This window comes from Tenrec ecaudatus, chromosome 18, assembly GCF_050624435.1.
Source record: "Tenrec ecaudatus isolate mTenEca1 chromosome 18, mTenEca1.hap1, whole genome shotgun sequence".
NCBI lineage: Eukaryota > Metazoa > Chordata > Mammalia > Afrosoricida > Tenrecidae > Tenrec > Tenrec ecaudatus.
The window spans coordinates 72,244,860-72,268,649 of record NC_134547.1 but is presented as its reverse complement, the minus strand read 5'-3'; the positions used below and the strand labels follow the sequence as shown (position 1 = coordinate 72,268,649).

The window sequence follows — 23,790 nt, the reverse complement described above, 5'->3', positions numbered from 1 at the left end:
TCACCCACACTCTGATTCAATCTTCTGCTCTAAAGGGGCCATGGGATTAGTTGGTCTACCCAGATAATCCAATACAGCCTCCATATCATCATGTCAACCGATTAGTATCTTAATGACACGGACAAAGTCTCCTTTGCCATGTAAAGTCCCATAAACCCGGGCTAAGCACCAGGGAGGAAAAAACTTCAGCCTTGCTTTGCCATAATAAATAGTTTACCAAGACAGAACTACTTGGATCGACTCTCTGCCTAATACAGCCATGTCAGCGCCATCTTTCTTTTGGACCAATGGTAAAAGCTAACACGAATTTGCAATCACCTCTTCAATCCTAGTGATATGTTTGCTTGCATGCCCTCTTACACACGAGTGTGTCCACGTGGTGTAAGCAAAGATACAGAGGAAAGTTGTGAGATCTGGAGTAGGTGGCCCACCTGCTCAGTTATAGTCTTTCCCGGCAAAGGAGGATTCCTTGACCTGATTTTTGATGGTGTGCTGAGGCTCAGTGAGGTGCCACAGGCCTTAGCCCACATCCTGCAGATATCAGCTGCATCTACTCGCTACTAACTAGAAATAAAAACATGAGGCAGACATCCCCGCTGAAGGCCTACAATGCAGACACCGACAGTCCTGGTTACATGGGGAGAAAACTTGCCTGTCATTTTCCTCTTCAATGGATTTACACCCATGTTTAGAATCCTCAAGGATTGGTTTCCTTCCAGGACTCGGGAGCAAAGGTTGGTCCTCCATGAGAAGACATGAAGGTAAACAAACTTCCAGATTGATATTCTCAAGAGGCTCATGATGTAACGTTTAATTCGGCTTCCTCGTTTTAGTTAGGCAGAGGAAACTAGCTACATCCTGAGGGGTGCAGACAGAGGGAAGGAGAGTTAAGAATGTTGAATGGCTGGGTCCTTAGGCTCAAGTTGATAACAAGCTCCTTCCTTCTACAGCTGGCCCTTGCATCCCTGAGACCTGAGACCCATCAGTGCTGTGTGCCCTAAGGCTTGTGCTCTTCCATCAGGCCAGCGAACACTCCACCAGCGCCTCCGGTTGCTCCCCCACGGAGGAGTGGTGTGCCTGGCCGGGCATCTGGGTAGGATCCAGCAGCTCAGGTCCTCTCAGTTGCTTTCCCCAAAGCATCTGCTGTCTCCTGCACACCCAACTCAGAGAAGTGCTTCTCAGACACTGGTGTGGGGTGCTAAAGGTGTCCGGGAGATCTCTATGACTGTCAACATATAGGTATTTCTGGGTCTGATGTGCTAGGGTGTCCGGGAGATCTCCATGACTGTTAACATCTAGGTATTTCTGAGCAGTTCAGCAGTCAAGAAACACGTTTCATTCATTTTGCCAAAGAACACTCTATTTGCTCCCTTCCCCAACTAGTCTTCATCAGCGGAAAATGCTGGTTTCTCCTTGAATGTGATGGCCTCTTTGAGTATTGTGTGGGGCTCAGCTTTGGTCTAACTTTAAATCCATTCCCACTGCCTTTCTTCCTTGTCCAGCCCCCATCCCTCCCCCCACACACACACTCAGAGTAGACTTCTTGGTTTTTCTTGCTGATGGGGGTAACATCTCACCATATGACAGAGGGGACATATTCTACTCCAGGGGGCTGCTCACAGATGACCATTGTCAGCTAGTGGCAAAAACTGCACTCCTAATGGAAAACAGGCAAGGCTTCCTTTTGCCCTTGCTCAATCCTTCAAGGAAGACGAAGGGGTGATGGCTAGAACTGTGTCAGGTCTAAAGCCCCAAGGGAGGCAGAGAGTCATAAAGATGCTGATCCAGATGCCATCAAGTCACTGAACCACAGACAGTCATTCAACTCCGAGCTTCCTGAAACAGGAAACAAAACAAAAACCAACCAACCAACCAACCAAGAACTCTTACTGTTTAAGTCACATGAATTGGGGTTTTGTTACCTGTACCAGAAAGCCTTCCTGATTGTTGCTTGAACGGATGGATTTCATCTCCCAATGACAGATGAGAGCTTTCACAATGCTAGAATGTTTTTCTCCTGGTAGTGTCTGCCATTTTTTAATGGGACTTGACCTTATCCTGAAAGTTGTCCTTGGGACTAAGCGCATCCATACTGTCAAATAATATAAGAAAAGATCCCTTTGGACAAGCTTGGTCTAGAGCAGCCTGGTAGCTTGCAAATTCTCAGCCAACAGCATGCTGTGGTTTGTGCTTCTGGCCTGGTGCATCATCTACCACGGGCAATAAAATAAACATTTCCAATTTAGATGCAGAGCCTTGGCTGGGGAAGAGGCCCGCCTGGTTGCACTGGACACTAAATTAGGGTAAGTCAGTCTGATTGTGGTGGACAGAGAGGCATACGAAGAAGCAATCCACCCTCACCGAGACCGAGGAAATGCGGTTTTCTGGAAGGAAGGTGGGATTTGTGGTCAGACACACCAGGATTCAAGAGTTCCTCCTCTGATGATCTGTGTTTTCCTTGCTGAGCTCCTGTTTCCTTATGGGAAGCAGGAAAAGCATGGCACCTCATGTGACTCGGAGGGTGGAATGAGAAAAGATTCATTTGAAGCTGAGAATTCCAGTGTTTCTCTCCTTTGGGGTAAGCCATGAAACCTTGTTCAATGAGCAAGCTCGGATGGACAGGGTACCTAATTATCCAGGCAAAGGGAGCTGGTGGAGTGTAGACCACATTTCAATGCCTTTCATTTGCACGCCTAGCTGTCAGTCAGGTAAGAGCCATTCAATGGCTGTTTTCCAGAGCTGTCTTTCTGAGAGCTAATACACCCAGCTCTGACTCCACCACAATAGAAATAAATGTACTCAGGTTGTCAGAAGGAAAGATCTAAGATTAGTTTGGAAAATGGGGGGGTGGGGTGGGGTGCGAATTTACAAAGAGGGATAGCACTTGGAGCCCCGATGAGTTTCCGAAAACTTTGGTGGTAAGTGGATTTTTAAAAATAGCATTTCAGAGAGACTGGGTGAACAAGTCACTTAGAGGACACACGTGAACAGGTCTGTTTCACCAATCGGATTTTCCACAGACAGGGATGCCTTAGGGTTAGGGGACACAAGGGTACGCGAGGCCACAGACAGGCTATGGAACAAGCTACGTGGGAAATGACAAAGGCACCTTTTCGCGAGGAGCCACCATCCACTGGATCCTGCTGCTAAGGATTCACATACACCGCTTTGTTTAGTCTTCTGAAAAGACCGCAGATAAGCAGAGCATGGGTACATTGCATGTACCACACTCAACCTCCACTGCCTGAAATAATTCAGAATATACATGATTCCAGATGCACACTGAACAAGAACGTGACAGCCATCTTTCCATCGAAAGTGGTACCTCCTTGTGGAATGGGCAGGGACCTTCAAAAAAGTGAACCCGTCTCCAGCAAGCGAAAACCAAAAATGAGTACTGACACCTATTGCAACACGGATGAACCTTGGAAACAGGATGCTAATTGAGGCCAGACATAAAGAATCACATCTTATACTTCTACTTAAAGGAAACACCCAGGATATGGAAATCTCTAGAGTTAGCAAGTAGTTGATGGGTTGCCAGGGGCAAGGAAGAAGGGACAATGGGAAGTGACTGCCAAGGGGTGGTAGGGTTGGTTGCACAACTCTGCTTATACTCTGAAGCACAGAGTCACCCGGTTACACTTTAAATGGGTAAATTACACTTTAAATGGGTAAATTGTGTGGCACTTCAATTCTATTTCAGCACAACTGATCTGCAGGTACACGTACACATGACCATTTGTCTTGAATATTCTGTGAATCTTGACAAATACTTAAAATTTAGGGACATCATATTGCTTCTACATCTGCATGCAAAAGGACTCTACCAACACACACACACACACACTTCACTTAATAACATGGTTAATTTTCAGAGACCAGGTGGTTATACATGGTTGGCATTAGGTGAACATGGAGGATAACCATACTGTGTCACAAATGGAGGATGGTCACATCTCTACATTATTGTCAAATCATTTCATTACCTAATGGCCAAGTTACATCACTGCAGAACTTCCAACCCACTGAGAACCATGGCCCAGCCAACCGGACACGTAACCTGAGCCTCCAGCCAGCACTGCTTTGTACCGCCCCTCCGCACTGCCAAGCATCTGTGGAATTCAGGTTAAAGGTCAGATAAAGGGTTAGCTGCTAAGTGAAGAGGAGGTGTAGTTCTGTATTTTACCACTTCAAATGTGCCTAACACGCTGCCCCCAGAGCTTATCACCAAGTAACGCTCACGCAGCTAGATCTTGGAGCGGATTTACCAGCAGAGCTGATGGGAGAAGAAGGCAGGTTTTGAATTCAATTCTGACAGGACTCCAACACTCTTCCCCTCTCTGCCTCTGGCTACGGTGCCGACACTTGGATCCTCACCCTCTGGATCAGTTTGTGTTAAAAACAAGTGACTTGTAGGTGCCGATAGCTGTGGTACCTGCAGACTTTGTCAGGTGTGGTGCTCAGAGATCAACCCACATTCTCCTATTTAATTCTCACAACAAGCCAAGGGCAATTAGCATCCCCGAAGCTGCCCAGACCTTGGGGAGGTGGGACAACACGCCCTGGGCCCCACCTACGGCGGTCTGGGTCTTCGGGACTCAGAGCCACGCGTCCTCACCTCTGAAATCTTGCCAGACTTCAGGCTGCATCTATGTACTAAAGAGACCTCTTCCCGGGTCTTCAAGAATGTGGAGGCGAGTTGTACTCACCGAAGGGGCCGAGTCAGAATCAACCTGATGGCAGTGTTTTATTTGGGTTTTTTTTTTTTTTTTGAGTTTCATACAAGTAAAGCCTCAAAGCCTTTCCAAGGATTTTAAAACAGCACACAGCCGGTGAAGGTGATTGTGGTGAAGAATTTGTTGCCCTTAGGGTTTGGTTCTGTTTCTTAAAAGTGCTGGAAAATTGACAGAACTTTAAAAGGGAAAATAAAAGTTGTGTGTTCTTAAATGGAACTTATATTGACAGTTCTGATTCTCAGGCAAGAAAAAATTTAATATATTCAAAACAATCTCACTGAGCCCTCTGAACACCCCATCTTAGGTATCTACTGTTATAGTCATAGAAATACCAAAAATGGATGGTTTTAATGAACAGAAATTTAGATACCATTTAGGACATACTTGGGACATGCTAGCGGGAGATGCCAGTCCCTGAGAAAAGACATACTTAGTTAAGTGGATGGGCAGTGAAAAAGAGGAAGCTCTTCAATGAGATGGATGGACACAGGCTACGGGCTCAACATAACAACACTTGTGAGGATGGCGAGATCTGGGCTGTGTTTCCGTCTGTTGTAGATATGGTCGTCATGGGTCTAAGCAGCCTCAATGGCACCTAACAACTATAGCAGCTAGGGGTACAAGTCTGAATTTAGGGGCTGGATTTAGGGGCAGGGAGCCTCTATTAGCTCTGGCAGAAAGACTTGGTACCTTTCCAGCTTCTGTGCTTCGGTTTCTCAGCACACATGTGCATCCATCTTTCCCTCTGGCATGCTTTGCTTGTGTGCTTGCTGGCTTACCTGCCCCTTTTATGCCTCACAGCGTTTGCTTTTAACACACCAATCCCATCACATTAACATAACAGAAAAGTCTACACCCATGTGGGATTCCAGCAATATTGCTGTTGATGCCAATGCACAGTGACCCCATTGGACACAGGAGAAGAGTTTCCCCTTGGGGTTTTCTAGTGATCTTTATTTATGGTGGTCCAGTGGTTAAAGCACTAGATGGTTGGCTGACAGGCGGGTGGTTGGAATCCACCAACTATTCCATGGAAAAATAGATGTGGCATTCTACTCTGACGCAGACTTAGTCATGGCAAAACCCTAACGAGCGGCTCTGATCTCTCCTAGGGATCTGTGTGAATTGGAATCAACTTGACTGCAGTAGGTTCAGTTGGGTTTTGGTGAACCTCGATGGGGGGCAGATCATCCAGTCTTTCCTCTCTCTCATGGAGCTTCTGGTAGGTTCTAGGGGCCAACTTTTGGCTCAGTAGCTGAGACCTTTACATGTTACACCCCGAGGGCTCCTGAGTGATAGGCATTTAGTTGTTGTTGTTAGGTGCCCTTGCATCTGTTCCGACTCAGAGATATAGGGGGCGTGTGACTCGATCCATAACACACCGCCATGCCCCTCCTGTGCTACCCAGCTCCCAGGGCCTGGCCGTGAGGTGAGTGCAAGGATGAGAATTGGTGTGGAGCATTTTCGGGTCATCAGTTGCTGTCCCTATATGTGAAATGATTGTGATGGGAAGGGATCGAGGCAGCTCTGCTGAGGAAGTTTCCATCTTAGGACAAAGAGCATGTTTTTAATTTAATAAAAAATACCTAATGACAAAGAGAGCCCAGAATGCATTCTCAAAAGAGCTCTGAGATAATGGAGAAGTCAAAGACCATTTGAGTTCCAATAAAGACTCCGTTTTCTGATGAGCATGCTAAACTGGTGGCATGGAATGCATGCAGAGGAGTCAGTGGGCTTGACGGCCCCGGGCAGAACAGCACAGCTGGTAAAGAGCACCGCGGGCTCAGTGTCGGACGGTCTGAATCCAATTCTGCCAGTGGAGCAGAAATGCCTAAGAGGGGACTTCAGAAAGTGCCCTGAAAAATGGAACTGAAATGTGATATTTTCTCACAGACTTTTTTAAGTTCCCACTTCTTCTTCTATTTGGCCATTGATACGGATGATCCAAATAGAACAGTGAGTTGAATAGCACAGAACTTCATTTTTCAAAATCTCATTTTTATACAATTCTAGAGAAAAGTGGGCCAAAGCTGCATGGTGTCAACAATTTCAGTGTATACGCAATATGTCCCGGTCTCTTCCTATTCTCTTACACTCCTCACCTAGTGCATGGTTTCCACCTTGGGGTCACACCACAGGGCAAGATGGCTGCTTGAGCTCCAGCCACCCTTTCCCCATCCCAGGCAAAACCAAGAAATAGCAGTAGGAGTAGGGACAAAGGGCACTCTTCCCAGCTGAGTCAGCACTATTCAGAATCCATCTCAGAATTCCAACAAAAACACTTTTGCTTATGGCTCTTTAGCCAGAACTTTATTACATGATCACATCTAGCTGCAAGCCGAGCAATATATTCAATTCTGAGCAATGTAAATGTGTTAGGCTGGGTTGTCTAGAGGAACAAACCAATGGCACTCATCTATGTACAAGAAAGAACTTTATATCAGACGTTGCCTCGCCCATGTCCAACTCAAGTCCACCGGTCAAATGCTAGCTGGGCCTTCTTTAGACTCATGTCACTGCAGGCCACCAGTGAGGCAGAAAAGTAAAGTGAAAAGCAGGGAGATCACAGATCAGAGGCTGCTGGAAGTAGAGCTGCGTGGACCCAAGGTTGGTGGAAGCATGGCGGTTCTCAGGGTTGGGTGGCCTCTATGGGACTGCCCCTGGAGGCAGGCACAGTCCCAGCAAGCAGGACGACAAAGAAGCAGCAAAAGAGAGCCGTTCCCAGTGTCCCTCACTCTTACAGAGAAGACCACTTGATTGACAGGCTGGGCTCTGCCTGTACCCTTCACACAGATTCAAGTTAACATCAAGTATCACTGCCACGGCAGCTTCTAGATGGCTGGGCATTCACCACAGGACAGCTGGGCTCTGCTACAAGGGACACGAGAATGGATACTGAGAAGGAAATGAGCAGTGTCTGAATTCCTGACCAGGTTGCTCTCTAACTTCTTTGACCTCAGTGATCTTCCAGGGGAAGATGGAGGTGATCGTCATATGTACCTCCTCGTACTGCTAGGAGAAGTCAAGGAGTGCGGTGGTTACGGAATAGTGTAGGATGGTACTCAACCTGTCAGTCAGGTCACAGACGGAGCCCGACTCCTTCCAGGTGTGCCTTTCTCATTCGGGAACCTCCTCCTCCTCTCTGCCTTCACCTTCCTGCTGGCGAGCCACGCCGAGCGAGACCTGTCAGAGCCGGTGATGCTCCCCGTGGCACTGGAGCCACAAGACTTGGCCCCACGAGCCCGTGATCTTCCTGCAATCTGCATCGCTGCATGTGGCCGCGCGAATCTGAAGAGGGACTTGCAGACTAGTGTCAGACTTAGGGACTCAAGGTGGACTGGGCTGGGAGGTTTTCCTGATATAGAACTACTTCTTGATATGAAGTTCCTTCTTACACACATGTGAGTGTCTCTGGATTTGTTTCTCTAGTCAACCCGGCCTAACACAAGGAGATAATGTACGAGAGATTCTCAGCAGAAGGCCTGGTAACAGCTGACAGCCGTGCTCACGGTAACATCAGCTACACACGAGCTAGCCATTCTTAGCGCCAGAAAACCCTCCCCCCATTCCACCTGTGGCTCAGCCCCCAGAGGTACAACTGACACATACACTTTGTAGCATCTTTGCTTTTGACTTCTGAGGTGGGGTTCATATCTGAACCATCATTTTATGCATCTCCAGACTGGGTTGTCCACCTCAGCATTGTTCCACGTTGGGTGGGACCTTTCTTCGTGGTGATGGAAGACACCCTGAGCATCATTGGGTGTTTAGCAGTATCTCTGGCCTCCAGCTTCTAGACGCTAGAAGCAACACTCTGTCTCCCCTACCCCAGTGTGACAACTCCCAAGGTCCCTCATTGATACACTCACCCCAGTTGGAAACCGCTGCCCAGTGGGGTCTGGATTCCTGCATCGCACCTTTCTCCTCCAGATGCTGCAGACTAGACAGCCAACGTTTTAACGTGACCGATTCACTCTAACATGAGTGAAAGTCCAGGCAGCAGCTTTTCCTATAGAGGTTGGGTTTGATTCATGCAATTTAATGTAATTATCTATAAAGACAGAGCTATAGGGGCCCTGGTGGCATGATGGTTACACTTTGGGCTGTAATCTTCATGGCCAGCAATTTGATAGCACGGGAGAAAGACTGGGATTTCTATTCCCGTAAACAGTTACAGTCTCAGAAACCCACAGGGGTTCACTATGAGTCAGCATCGGCTTGATGGCAGGCAGTTTTATATACCGATAGCTGTTGTTATAGATAGGCAGTACCATAATTTCATGTAGTGAACAGCATGTTATGGTTTTCCTTTTGTCCAGTCTCGCGTTGTACGCATGGGCTTTTAATTTACATCCCGTGGGTCTACGTGGGTCATTACCTCCAGCCCTGGCAGGTGACTTCAGTGTGGAACACAGAGTGCAGGTCCTCCTGAGTAGGAGGAGTGAAGATGAATTGACACAACGGACAAGAGAGGCAAAGACCACACTGCAGAGCAATAGGCAGAGCCAATGGGCCAGGAAGACAGGCAGGTGAGATGTTGCCCATCATTCTGAGGGAGATTTCCCTAAGCTCTCAGGACAGCAGAGACTTGAACTCTCTGTCCTCCACAAGAAAGGGACTTCCTGGTTAGCAGCCAGTAGTAAACCAAGAGCCTGGGTCTATAGATTAAACAAAAAAAGAAAGAAAGAAAAACCAAAGGAACAAGTAAAGAAAAAACCACACACAAAAAGTTGAAGACATTGAAGAGTTGTCCACACCCGGCTACTGAGGAATCTTTGAAAAGTGTCAGTCTTCTGAAAAATAACCTAGGTTTGGGGCCTGTAGCCAAACCATATGTTGTCGAGTGAGCTCTGACTCATAGCGACCCCTGGTACAGAGTAGAATTGCCTCATCGGGTTTCCAAGCCTATAAGCTTTATAGGAGCAGAGCACCTCGTCTTTCTCCTATACTTCTTTCTCTCGGTCTGCCCTCAACCCTTTAGTTGGCTGCAGGATGCTTAAAGCACTCTGCGCCATCAGAAACCGTCTTCGGTACCAGGCTTGGTTTTAAAGAAAAATGCATTCAGAATTAAAGCAGGAAATTGGTAGCTCTACTCAAGTTTTTTTTCCCTTATCTTTGAGACTGGAAAATTCAATTCATGACCTACATTTTATAAAACATATCCTTAAAAGAAAAGTTATAAGCTCTCGTCCTAGAAAATTTAACACACTGAATCACTTCTACTTACTTAAGAAGGGAGGTGGTTCTACACATAAATTACACAGGTTCCTTCCCTCCCTCCCTACACCCTCTCACTCTTCCCCATCCACACGGTGTCTGTATTAGGGTGAAACTGACGTGATTCAAAGGTGTTCGCACAGAGAGATGGCGGCAGCTCGCACTAGACTCTGTTCTCAGGAAGCACGGTATCTGACGACATCAGGGCTGCCGTCAGAGCTGGTTGATCAACTCACGGCTGATTATAAACCTTTTCTAACTGACATTTGTAGACTGTCTTGATGGACGACCCCGCATGGCTGATGAATCTCCCAGAAGCATTCTCCTTGAACGTCTCCCAGCCTAATACCAGTGGGAGATTCCAGCTCTCTCGGAAAAGGCTGCTGTCTGAGGTTGGTTGCACAGAGGGGACCAGGCGAAGAACATGGAAAGTAGCGTGGACCCCCAAACAAACGCACCAATCTTTGAGGAAGTACAGTCAGAGTGCCCGCCCCAGACGAGGATGGTGAGACTATGCCTCACGTCCTTTAGACAGTTGTCTGGGAGACCGGTCCCTGGAGAAGGACAGCAGGCTTGTGAAAGTCGCCGGGCAGTGAAAAAGAGGAAGACCTTCAAGGTGATACATCCATGGCCTCAAACTTGAGAACAATTGTGAGGATGGCAGAGGACTGGGCGGTGTTTCATTCTGCCGCTCGTAGGGTCACTATGGGTTGGAACCAGCTTGACAGCAGCTAACAACAACAACAGCAACCACAACACACACACACAACACAAAAACAAGCTCATTGCCATCAGTAGATTCCAATTCACAGTGAACTTATAGGACAGGCTAGAACTTCCCATGTGGGTTTCCAAGACTGTAACTCTTTAGGTGAGGAGACAGTCTTGTCTTTCTCCCTACAATGACCAAGGAAGGTTAACAGTAGATTTGGTGACATCGTGGTTACCTCCAAGTCAGCGGTTCGAACCCACCAGCCACTCAGCAGGAGAAAGAGGGGGCTCTCTGCTCCTGTAAAGATGAGGCCTGGGGAAGCCTGCCATGAATTGGAATGGACTCGATGGCAGTAGGTAGGAGTAACGAGGCTCATGGAGCCCTGGTGGGTTACGGCTTGGGCTATGAGTCACAAGGGTGGCTGTTCGAACACACCAGCTGCTCTGCAGGAGAAAGACACGGTTGTGTGCCCCCATAACGATGTATAACCTTGCTATGAGTCAGAATCAACTAGAATCAACTAGAGGGTCATGGAACAACTAGGTGGTGGTGGGTCTTGGGGGCTCTGAGGAGCCCTGTGGCATAGGGAGTCCAGGTGACATACATAGTGGGGTACCCGCCGAGCTCTTGACCTGCCAGTTGCTCCGTGGGTGGACGACGCGGCTGTTTGCTCTTGTAAAGAGTTAACATCTTGGAAACCCAAAGGGCTAGTTATAGTCCGTCTTCTGGGGTTGCTGTTAAGTCCGAATCATAAGGGCAGGGAGTTTGGTTGGTGAGTTAAAGAAGGTTACGAAGCCCTGGAGGTTCAGGGGGCTAAGGCTGAGCTGCTAACGAAAGGTGCCTGTTTGAACCCCCACCCTCCCCACCCCCCAGCCCTTCCATGGGAGAAAGGTGCGGCAGTCTGCTCCCACAAAGGTGCACACGGTGGAGGCCCTATGGAGCTGCTCGACTCTGCCCTGTGTGGTCACTGTGAGCTGGCATCCACCCGAGGACAGTGGATTTTGTTTGAGTTAAGGAAGGTTGCCCTTGTATTCTTCCTCCTCTTCTCCATTCCCACCCCTAAAATGCTTTCTAAACTGGGGTGGCAGCTTTGCAGTGCTCTTAACATTCCCATGGGCAGAATGGTTAGAGGGGAGCGAGTCCCTGTCCAACTTGCCCCTTCATGCCAGGCAGCTATCTCTAGCCAGTGCCTACACAAACGGGCCTGGGTGAGTTCTGATAAACATTTATTTAAAAAATAAAAAGATAACAACAAAGAGCAGGTGATCGGCCAGAGATGACCTGTGGGTCACAGTTTTCTGGGTCCTGCAAGAAATAGTCTTGCCCTTGCTTATGTCCTCCTTGAACTTGCTTGACACCAATCTCATTTTTGCTAATATTCTCCAACCCTACTGACCTATCATCTGCTCTGTGAGGCTGCTCAATCCTACCTCTGGTCTTTGCACTTCTAGGCTCCCCCTGCCTGGAAGATTCTTGCTCTAGGTCACTATGTGGTGACTTCTCCCATCACCACTGGTCTTGGGAAAGAATCTCCTCTCCGAGAGGCCACCCTTAACCACAGTATGGCCAGTCTTCCATATCGCCTGGCTCTCCTTACTAAAAGAACTTCAGCGATCTTGAGTTGTCATCCATCGTGGGTTTTCTTTCCCCCTCATTACATGCAAATGTTCTAAAAAGAGAGTCTAAGAGGTGCCCAGTGCACTACCAGGGACAAGACACAGGTGGATCGGTGCCAGTGAGGGATTCTGGAGCCGTGGCATGTGCTTCCTCTGGAAACGTCAAAGGTCTTTAGTCCACTGTTTCTTACTCATGGGGCCTTAGCATGCCTCAGGCCTCAGGCTGGCACAGATAACTGCCGGAGTCTTGGGCCTGGTGGCATCAATCAATGTCTTGTGAGTCCACGAAAGGGACAGTCCATAATCTGTCAAGTTCAAAGACCATTATTTTCTGTCGATCTTCCTTCCTCCTTTAATGAGTCCCCAGAAACAATACCTGAGAGTTTAGCACCAAGCAGCTGGAAATGATCTCCTGTCTGCACACCCAGATAAATGTGGGTGACCTTCCTCCATGATGGATGGGTGCCGAGGGCGTTTGGGTGCACGCGGACAGGAAAATGACGCCTGGTCTGTTGGGAGATGAATGCCCCATTCACACAAGCTGCACATCCCTTTGCCTTACCCGTCCTGGAGGACGTTGCAGGGTAATGAGACTGGCTGCTCTATTAACCATCCCGCGGCACTGATGGCATGTCACACATTGAATTTATTCCACACCACACATTCTAGGCACTCAATGAATCACCGCGTCTCACCGAGCCCCCACAAGAATCTCCACATCTTGGATGTTGTTTACTGTTGTTGAGTTGGTTCCTACTCATGGTGACTCTATGTTCTATGGAAGGACCCCCTGCCTCGTCCTCTGCCTTCCTCACAATCATGGTTATGGCCGGGTTCACTCTTGCAGCCACAGTGTCAATCCATGTTGCTGAGGGTCTTCCTCTTTGTCTTTGACACTCTTAGATGGTCTCTAAGGTTCATATTACTATGTCCCTACCCTTGCTGAAGGCAAGATGGCTAGCCCTTCCTGGGCTCCAGTAGCTTGCTGGAGGTTTCATGTTGTCACAGTGAGCAGAGGGTCAACCCAACTCTAAGCCACATGGTACGCATCCTCAAACCCAAACCAAACTCACTGCCGTGAGTCAGTGCTGACTTAAGAGCGCCCCCTTGTGGGTTTGTGAGACTAACTATTACAGGAGTAGATAACCGCATCTTTCTTCCAATGAGTGGCTGTTGGTTTCAAACGGCCAGAGATGCCGATGGCAGTCCAACGTGTATGCACTGTACCACCAGGGCTCCACACAGAGGACCTGGTGACAAGTACAGCACCCCTGGGGCAAAATGATTCTGAACGTCAAGAAGCTAGCAGCTGAATGGTCAGCCAGAGGGGAGGCCTTTCTCGGTGTGAGGCAGGCCCACGGAGTGGTGTGGTCATGGAGGTGTAGGAAGAAAATGAGAGACAGAACGATGAAGCCCCTGCTTAAGCTGAAAGGTGGACAAACAGCTCATGTTCTATCATTACGTTGACAAGAGATCCGAGAGTTTGGCTACCTGATGAGCAGGACGGGTCATGCTTGGTGTTTTGTCAGGAACCCAAATCCAGTTCACCGGATAGACCTGCACATAGACGTCCTTCCATCAACTAGCCTGCCGTGTATGAGCAGAGGGGAAGAAGTGGGTGGAAAGGGAGGAGGCCCTTTGGCCACAGGTCCCTTGAGCTTCTCATGGCTGACACGGAGCCCAGGAAGAGATGTATGTGCATGTGTGTATGTGTGCGCATGCACACCTGAACAAGACTTCTGGATTTGGTCCCAAGTGCTAGCCCCACGAGAATTCCACCAAAGAACTGACGCAGTCATGCCAAATTGAGCAGTGACTGGTTGAATTTGACCATAGTTCCTATTCTGCTCTTTTGAAAGAGAGCAGCCACTCCACCAGGGCACCTGGACATAGTGGGAAGCATGGGCGCCGATCCTGGCTTGACCACCAGCGGTGTGATCTTGGACACGGTCCAGAGCCTACTTCAGGTTCCGGTCCCTTAGCTGGAAGATGAGGAGTGGGGTGTCTACCTCTCCGGGTTGTCGGAGGAGCTGAGTTTCTGTATAGTAAGCACTCAGCAGAGAGCAAGTGCTCCATGAATTTGATGCTGATGTCCACCCTGGAGGCTGCTGGGTGGTTGGACCAGCCCAGGAATTGAATACTGACCATGTGGATGGAATCCTGAACACTGTCCCCACTGACATGCTTCCCTCAGCAGAATGCACGCTGTGCATGGTCTATGATAGGCAGGATTCCACGACTGCAGGTGAGCAGCGCATGGGGGGAATCAGAGTGATGCCTACTGCTTATGGCCGCTCAGGGTTTATTGTCATGACCTGTAGATAGTCAGATCTTGGGAGCCATTGGAAAAGGACATACTACCTGTCCAGTTGGATACTCAGAGGCCATACTGCCTAACTGGCAAGACGCCAAGCAAGCTATGTGATTTACCCCTACATGTGAATCGTACCACCCCACCTTTTCCACTTTCGCTCTACTCCATTTCAGTTCCCATTCCATCGTCACGCTTGGAGTGTGCTAAAACGACAATCATGATGCTGGACCAATCCTGCCCAGCTGCAAGAAGCTACTGCACGAGGACCTCCCAGTCTTTATGTAGCTTTATAGGATAATGCCAATCATCAATAGAATTCAGAGACGGTTCCCGTGTTGCTGGGAGCCCGTCCACCCTGACCAGATAGCTTTTTACGTTAAGAAATTCAAGGTGCATAAAGGATTCCATTTTTCTTCAAAAGACGCGGCATGTACATAAAGCAATACAATTTGAAATTCTTCCCCAAACTTCCGTGGAGGGAAATTGGACATCGTCTAATCACACACGCACCGAGCATACAAAAGGCACGCAAGCTCACAGGCGCCTCGGTACAACCACTGTCATTTACATTTAGAACACTTTTCTGGAATGTTCCACACTCTAGTCACTCACAAGCTAGGCCCCGTTACCCCGGATGGAAACTGGGAATCATTTTTCTGCTCTGCTCAAACGCCAGCCACTCTAAAAGCTTTCCCCACCGGTTCTCCTAACTTGCTCCGCGCATCAGCTTGTTTCCAAAGGTGACTTTAAACCTCACATCTCAAGCTCCAGGTTCTCTCACCTGCAGCCATGTTTTCATAAAAAATAACCAGCTGAGAAATGCCCCATGGCAGGTCCTCCTACGAGTGACCACCTTCACCTGCCCTCGCTCTGTAGCTCCTGGGAGGTTGCATCACCCCCCAGGTCCCTCCAGAGCTTCTGGAACACGCTCAGGGCAAGGGCACCCTTCGGTGGACAGGGCACATTCAGATGCAGGATGGAGAGAGCAGCTCCTTCCCTGGGGACCCAGCTCTTTGAAGCTGAAGGGAGGATTTTGGTACCTTGCATACAATTATTCACCTGGTAGTCTGGGGAGGTTACCATGACAACGCTGCCAGGACTTTCCTGTATCCCATGTCATTGATGCATCCTGGGAAAGCGGTCCTCAGCCTTCCCTCTCCGCTGGCCAGCCCAGTGGGTGGTGTTTTCTTTCCTGGTTTCGGTGCTACCTAGAGGCCACTTCAGTGGCACTCTTAATACTGTACTCTTTACCTCCAGTGCATTTTAAAGCTTCTAATCAAAGTCCAGCCTAAGAGGGACTTTTCGACTTCTCCTGGCATTGTGCTTGGAAGTGAGTGCAGCTACTGTGGGCCAAGGCATGCTTTCACTAGGCAGCGCTGGGCCAGAGAAGAGGGAGACTGAAACCTGCCTAGGGGGAAGGCTTAGGCCAGGCAGCAGGAGAGCTATAGGAACCTGGGGCGGTTTCCTTAACAGTAGGGACAAGGAGGCCCAGAGGGAGAGGAAGGCCTTGTCTTGCCTTTAGCTTTTTGAAGACAAAAGGATTCCTTATGCACAATTTTTTTCTCTTTTTCTACAGAAGAGGAAAAGGAAGAGACCCTTTTGCCCAAAGTGCTTCCCATTAAAAAGCAATTACTAAGAGAAACACCGGGGGGGGGGGGGGGAGTCTGTCTTAAGGACCTTAATTCTCTTCAGAGCTCGGTTTGCAGTAGTCAGCCTTAGGCGCTGGTCAGAGTCCACTGGGGGGGGGGGGCCACAAGCAGTCATGCTCTGCTGGGGATTTCAGTGTTCATTTCTGTTGGATGACCACCTTCAGAGGCCACTGGAGATATTCCCAGCACTCTGCCCTGGCCATGTTCTGAGCTGCAGCTTTTCAGGGCTTGCTTACATCGGGAAGGGGTGTGTGTGTGTTATAATATGCTAATGTTGGTACATGCCAACAATTGGGGACAAGAGTCTTCTGCAATTGCCCGAAGAAACATCTCATTAGACCTTGCAAGCCAGCACACCAATGAGGAACCGACTGAACGTACCTGTGGGCGAACCCTCCATGACGTGGCCCACGTAGGGGCCTTCCCGAAAGATGGGCCTGTTGTCATTCTGATCGATGACGATGATTTCCAGCGGGACCGGTCCCTCGAGAGTTTTGCCGCTGGCATCAACGGTCTCCACAAATAGCTATTTGAGCAAAGAGATTGGGGGAGAAAGACAGCATTACTGCATTATGAAAATTGAAAGCGGGGCCTGTGCAGAAAGTAGGTTATATCCGTGATTTTATGGGCCCTGGGCAAAGCTCCCACTTTGGTCTCCACAGCTGGGCGGTGAGGACGAGGTGGAGGAGGGAAACATTTCAAAATGAAAGGTAAAGATCAGCTTGTGCGAGCTCCCCCCTTGGGAAATTTACCATTAATTCATCACATCTCCAAAGGAAGTGAAAAAAGATAAAAGAAACAACAAGACGTAACACCCCCACTCACAATCAACCGTGCCTGAGAACACGTGCTTACATGGGTTTCTGGGTCTCTGACACCATTATGCTTAGGAGGAAGGTTAGGGTAATAAAAATAATTGACTAAGCTGTTACGAACAGAGTACATGAAGAGATAGCCCAAATATGCTGACGGTGATATTTAGGAGGAATTCAGGTCAGGAAGCATTTACAGAGGACCTGATTCAGTCAAGGAATTTGGGGGTTGCAAGGACTGGGTGGGGTCCAGGGAGGGGCCTCCTGTCCACCAGGCACTTACCATCTAGTGCAGTGGTTTTCAACCTACCTAATGCCTCAAACCTTTCATACAGTTCCTCATGTGGTGGTGACCTCCAACTATAAAATTATTTTCCTTGCTACTTCATATCTGTAATTTTGCTACTGTTATGAATCGGGTGACCTCTGCAAAAGGGTCATTTGACCCCCCCCCACCCAAAGGGGTTGCAACCACAGGTTGAGAACCCCTGATCTAGAGACACGATTTCACACCCCATACAAGGCTTCCATGGGAAACTACCTTCATTTCTCCTGGATGGAAAGCATGCAGCCCACCAGGTCCCCAGCTTCACAGGTTGTCTTTGTCATGTAAGAGGCCGAAGGGTGGGACAGAGGCCTCTTTAACCCCATCATACCCTGAACCTGGGGGTGACCTAAAACACCTTTTCTCTTACACGACATAAAAGGCTATCGCAACTGTAAATAATAAACTCCAACTCCAAAGGTGGGAGCAGGATCAGAGCTTACAAGCGAGCACCTGGTTGGCAGTGGCGCCCAAATCCATTTGCAGAGTCCCCACACGGAAAACACCTCCAGCAAGTTCCCTCTGACCCAGTCCTGGGGGGGGGGGCGGGGGGAAGGAGGGGAAGGGCTTTGCCAGTGAGAGCGCATTTTAAAGCAGTCACAGCCACAGTCACTGGGTGAACGGGAGCCCTGGGGTTCCTCCAGTGGCTAGGCCTTGGGTTGCTCAGTGCAAGGTCAGTCGTTCAAGATCACCAGCTGTTTCATAGCAGAAAGATGGGGCTTTCGACTCCTGTAAAGAATTCATCTTAGACGCTGAAAAGGGAAGTTCTACTTTGTCCACTAGGGTGGCCATGAGTTATCAGCTCGATGGCCATGAGTAAGGTTAAAAGGTAACATCTTTCTATGTAATCTCCCCTTTGACCCATTTGAAAGTTGCTTCCATTTTTAATATTTTATATTTTCTGGTCCAAGTTTTTCTGGGTTTTGGGTTGGTTTTTTTTTTTGCCATTGTTCTGTTTGTATTTTGCAAATGCTTGTCTGCATATGAGATCCAGGATAGGTAATTCTATAGAGACAGTAACTGGATGAATAATAACTTAGTGCGGTGGCAGGGGAGATTGGGGGTGGGGATGGGGAACTAACAGCATTGAGTACGAGAAAATAAATTCTGAAATGGATGTGGTGATGATTGTGCAGCTCTTCTTAATGGGACTGGATGACTAAATGTGCCGACTACATATGTCATGTGATGCACTGCCAATAACACTACCCTTAGAGAGAGAGAGAGAGAGAGAAGGAGTATATCTCAGAGGACCTGCTACCTCCAAGAAAGAAGAACCAGGAGTGGAGTGAGTCCCTTTGCACCTAGGGTCCCTGTGCTGAGAAACTCCTAGACCCAGGGGAAGATGGATGCTAAAAAACATGGAGATCTTCAGGGAATGTTGGACCTACAGAAGTTTAAAGGAGACAAGGATCTTAGGCGTACATAGCAAGCCTATACAGAGGTAAAGCCTTCCCTGAGAGCGGGCACCCTGAATTCAGAGTTCTAGCCTCCTAAGTGGTGAGAGAAGCAATTTCCCCTAGGTAAAACCACCCACGTGTGGTCTTTCTGTTACAGAATCACTTGAGGACTAAGACAGTGTTGGCAGCACCGAGTGAAGCCGGGGCATTCCCAGTGAATGGCAATGACCTCCATGCTCTCATTTCCTAAGCTCTCTCCAGCCTTGACTAAAAGCATCAGCACCAGGACACCCTCCTTGACCTCAGTGGTGGTCTCTGCATAGGAAGGGTCCGAGCATCGTGGGCAGAGAAGGCTGCAGGTGTATTTGCAGCTCAGCTTCTCAGTAGGTGACCTTGAGAAAGTCACTCATTTTCTTGGTTTCCCCATCTGTAAGCTGCAGTTAATAAAAATACCCATCCAGCGGAGCTGTTGTGAGGACTAAGGAGAATAATCGTGGTCAGCATCTATCTCACACTTAGAAGCACCCTTGGGGCTGCGGCTACGAGTCGGGCTGCTCACTGCAGGTCAGCAGATCAAGACCACCATCTGCTCTGTAGGAGAAAGATGGGGCTCTCTACTCCTGTACAGAATTATAGTCTCGGAAACTCACAGGGGCGGTTTTACTCTGTCCTGTAGGGTCACCAGGATTCGGTATTGACTCGCGATGGCAGTGAGATCTAACACGTGGAGTCCCCGGAGGATGCCCACTGTTAAAATGCCGGGCTGATAATCCAAAGGTGGGAGATTTGAGTCCGCCCAGAAGTGCCTCAGAATTATGGTCAAGGACAGATGCTTTGGAAAGGTCACAGCCATTAAGAACATCAGAGAGAAGTCCTACTGGGGTACCCATAGGCCACTGTGATTTGGAATTCACTTGAGGGCGATTTGCTTTTAGAATTGAGCACTTACTTATGATGCCTTAATAGAGAGAGATAAAAAAACAAAGGACAGGGCTTCCTAATATCTGCACACAAAGGGGGTCATTTTTAGCTTCTATGAGAATGCTGCTAAGGAAAAGGAATAAGAATAAAATTTGAGGCAATTTCACACAATAACCAACATTTGGCCCCTTGCCCTCCAAAATAGCCAAGGGCTTAACTTTAATGCAACCATAAAACGCTGACGAGTGAATAATACCCTGGGTCTGAATTCTATGCTTCCACTTTCCACAGCACTCGGTCAATATAGAAATCTGTAGGTCAAAACTGCAAAGCCAAATCAGTGCCATTACGTTGAGATCAACTCACAGTTGCCTGTAGGGCAGAGTAGAACTATTCTCTGGAGCCTCTGAGACTGTAAGCCTTTCAGGAAACAGCAAGTCTCCTTTCCTTCAGAGCATCTGGTGAGTTAAAAAGTTGAGCTTTTCACTCGCAGTTCAACGAATAACCCACTGCGCTACCAGGCCTCCTAAGCTATAGGTAGGGCAGAGCACACATAGACTTCTCCATTGCCAATATAGAAATCTGTTGAAACTGGAATGGGAAGACTATAGAATCTAGAGCCTAGATCTTCTGTAACATAATAGAGAGTCAGGCAAACACTCTCAAACAAAACAAACACAAAACCCCAAAGTCAATACCATCGAGTCAATTAGCTCACAGTGGCCCTGCAGCACATGGTGGAACAGCCCCATGGGTTTCTGAGGTTGTAGTTTTTCAGGAGAGAGAAGTCTATGTCTTTCTTTTGAGAAGGGACTGGTGGTTTCGAACTGCTGACCATGTTGTTACCAGCCCAATGTATAACCTGCTACACCACCAGGGCTCCAGGCAAACACTAAGGGGATGTATTTGCTTTGATGAATCCAAAATGTTGAGCTGAAGTTCATAAAGCCAGCTACATAAGATGATAATTTGATGTTGCTTTGTGCTCCCAAACTACCTAGTGTTGGACTCTTGGTTTGCTTAGCAAACAATAATATCAATAGACGCCAAGAACTTTAGAATGTTATCTAAAATCAGAAACATGTTAAGTGACACTCATTTAAAAATGAATTTTAGTGTAGTGGGTAATGAGTTGGGCTGCTAACTGCAAGGTCAACAGTTTGAAATCACCAGCTGCTCCACAGAAGAAAGAGGAGGCTTTGCACTCTGATAAAGATTGAGAGTCTCAAAAACCTATAAGGTAATTCTACATAGGTTGGCTATGAGCCATAATCAACTTGATGGCAATGAGTATGAGTTGAAAGTTAATCTAATGAAAATCTTTGGGGATATCTATTATATGTCATACACTATGCTGATTACTGGGTATTTAAAACAAAACAAAACAAAATCCAACCTCTTGCCATTGACTTGATTCCAAATCAGAGGAGTCTTTAAGATAGAGTAGAACTGCCTCTATGAGTCTTCCAGATCAGCGATCTTTATGATCCATGGAGACATTCGTTTAGAAATCCTATGACTTACCGCATTGGGCAAATCTGCCACAAAAGATCTGTAGAGCGTTCCTAAGCAAAGATGTCACTTTGAAGCCAAGGGATGCCTGACCCAAGCCATAGTCTTTCCTGTCATCTCTTATACACGTGAAAGGTGAACAACAAATAAGGAAGCTCAAAGAAGAATGGGTGTTGGTGAAGAATATTGAATATGCCACGACTGCCATGGGAACCAACACATCTCTTTTGGAATATGCACAGCCAGAATGGTGCTAGAATCAGGCATGGTGAGATTTCATCTCACATACTTTGAACAGGTTACCAGTAGGGGCCAGTCCCCTGCAAAGGACACCATGCTTAGGATAGCAGAGTTTTTTTTTCCAGTAAAAAAACAGGAAGCCCTTCAGTGACGGACATAAACGGACAAAGTAGCATAGCACTGGACTTAAACATAACATGGGAGGCGTTTTAAAGATTGCTATGCATGTTTGAAGTGAAATCCATCTTAGTAGATGTCTACCATGAGACAAACACATTGTTCAACGTGAACGGAAACTTCTGAGACTCATTGCCCAGCTGGATGATTTCTCTGACTTGAATCTTCTCCCTTGAGTTTTCATGGTTGATCTGTCTGGGAAGAATGATGAACTGTCTGTCACACAGAAAAAAATAACAATAAAAACTAGAAAAAGAAGATGCTCCACTAACTAGAGACAGAAACACTTGACCAAAGATGGAGTGTCTAATAACTTACTCTCAGGCCGGTAGCCTGCTCTTCGAACCACCAGGCATCATCACATCAGATCCATCTCATGACAAACCTATGTGTATCTGAGAAAAACTGTGTCCATAGAGTTTTCAGAGGCTTATTTTTTGGAACCCTTTTCTCTGGAAGCACTCCTGGGTGGGCTTGAACTTCTGACCTTTGGGAGAACAGGAGCTTGTGCTAACCAATTGCACCACCCAGAAATGACATCGTTTTCCAGGATCTCGCTATTCAAAGTGTGAGCACAGGACCAGCATCCCTGGTGTCCCCTGGAAGCTGGTTACAAAGGCAGACCTGCTATTCCTTTCTGAGCCCTTCTGAGCCAGTCTCTGCCTTTTCCCTGAGCTCTAGACTGTGGAGCATGTCGCTTAGGAGCCGTGTTGCACTGGCACAGGGTAGGGATGAGAGCTCAGAAGTCTGATGGAATCTGGGAAAGGCACTGTCAGGTTTAGCCTCATGAAAATAAGCCCCACTTGATGAACAGTTCGCTGTTCCCCAATCACAAGCAAGAGTTATTGGAAGAGACTCCATTCATGCATTCATTGGTGTGTTTTTCCCTCTCCCACATCCCTACCTCAGAGGACTGCGCAGATTAAATAACCGAATGAATGGGTCTCCATCAAAGTAGGTGCTGAAATCTAACCCAAAACGACACCTCCATTTTCCAATAAGTCTAATTTGGCATGCCAGAGAAGGCAGAACTAATTTACATTTAAATAATTTAATCAAGATATTCTTAAGTGTCATGATTGAGGGCAAGGATGTGGGAGCAAATAGAAAGTATGATAAATGCAGTCCCACGTTTCCCATTTTACTCTACATTTTGTCTTCCATGTGAGGTCCCTCATCTACAAACTGAGGCTGATCCTCAGAAGTCACCTTCTTCCTCGGAAGACCCAGTCTCTCCTTTTCCCAGTGACTCCATCATCAGCGTCTATCTTCAGGGCATATTTCCCCGCCCGAGTCTCTCTTGAATTTGCCCTCTTCTCTCTAAGGCCATCATCATCTCCCAGAATTATCTCCTTCACCTCTCACCAGGCTACTGAACGACGAACCTAAAGCGGTATTCATAGCCGCTAGCAAATTCAGTGCCAGGGAAGCGTGCTGACTCAGAGTGGGTGATAACCACCGTGGCTTTCCCCAAGCTCTTATCCATCGGGGTCTCGGGGTGTCGGTTCAAAATGCTCATTGGCATATGCCACCCTATAATGGGCACCTTTCCACCATGTTCCGTTCTCGGGACAAACAACAAATCCTTACACTTGGATACGTTTTTCTATTATTGGCCCTACCCCACGCTCCCAAACAACTCATTCCATGCCACGTAACCAAAAAACCAAAACAAAACAAATTCACTGTCCAGTTGATCTTGACACATGGTAACCCTATCGGAGAACTGCCCCATCGTGTTTCGGAGGCACAGCATCTTTATGAAACGTGCAGTGGCTTTGTCTTGTGGAATGACTGGTGGGTTTGAACCTTCACCCTTATGGTTGAAATCCCAACATTTAACACAATCATGAATTCCAAGCCCAGTGTCATCAAGTCCAGTCAGACTCACAGCAGCCCTTTCGGACAGAGTGGAGCTGCTCCACGGGGTTTCTGAACATTTACGAGAGTAGACAGGTTGGTCTTTCTCCTACCAGCTAGGAAGCTGGTGGAGTCAAACTGCCAACCTTTAGATAGCCTGGTGCTTAGCCACCGTGCCACCGACTCCCATGGCACAGAGATGAACTTACTCTTATAATCCGCCACACAGGCCAGTCTTCGGTGTCCCCAACTCATCAAGCACTGTCTTACCACAGGGTCCCTGGGCGTGCACACTT

The 23,790-nt window shown here is 47.8% G+C and overlaps 1 protein-coding gene across 2 annotated transcripts in view; it reads right to left on the bottom strand.

Moving 5' to 3' along the window:
- The window catches only part of CDH13 (cadherin 13), a 1,090,774-nt gene that overhangs the window by 332,792 nt on the left and 734,192 nt on the right, over positions 1–23,790 (bottom strand). For both annotated transcript variants that reach the window (XM_075536309.1, XM_075536308.1), the window contains exon 6: positions 16,629–16,773. In XM_075536309.1, coding sequence (XP_075392424.1) covers positions 16,629–16,773 — 145 coding nt within the window. The remainder of the gene's footprint in view (positions 1–16,628; positions 16,774–23,790) is intronic.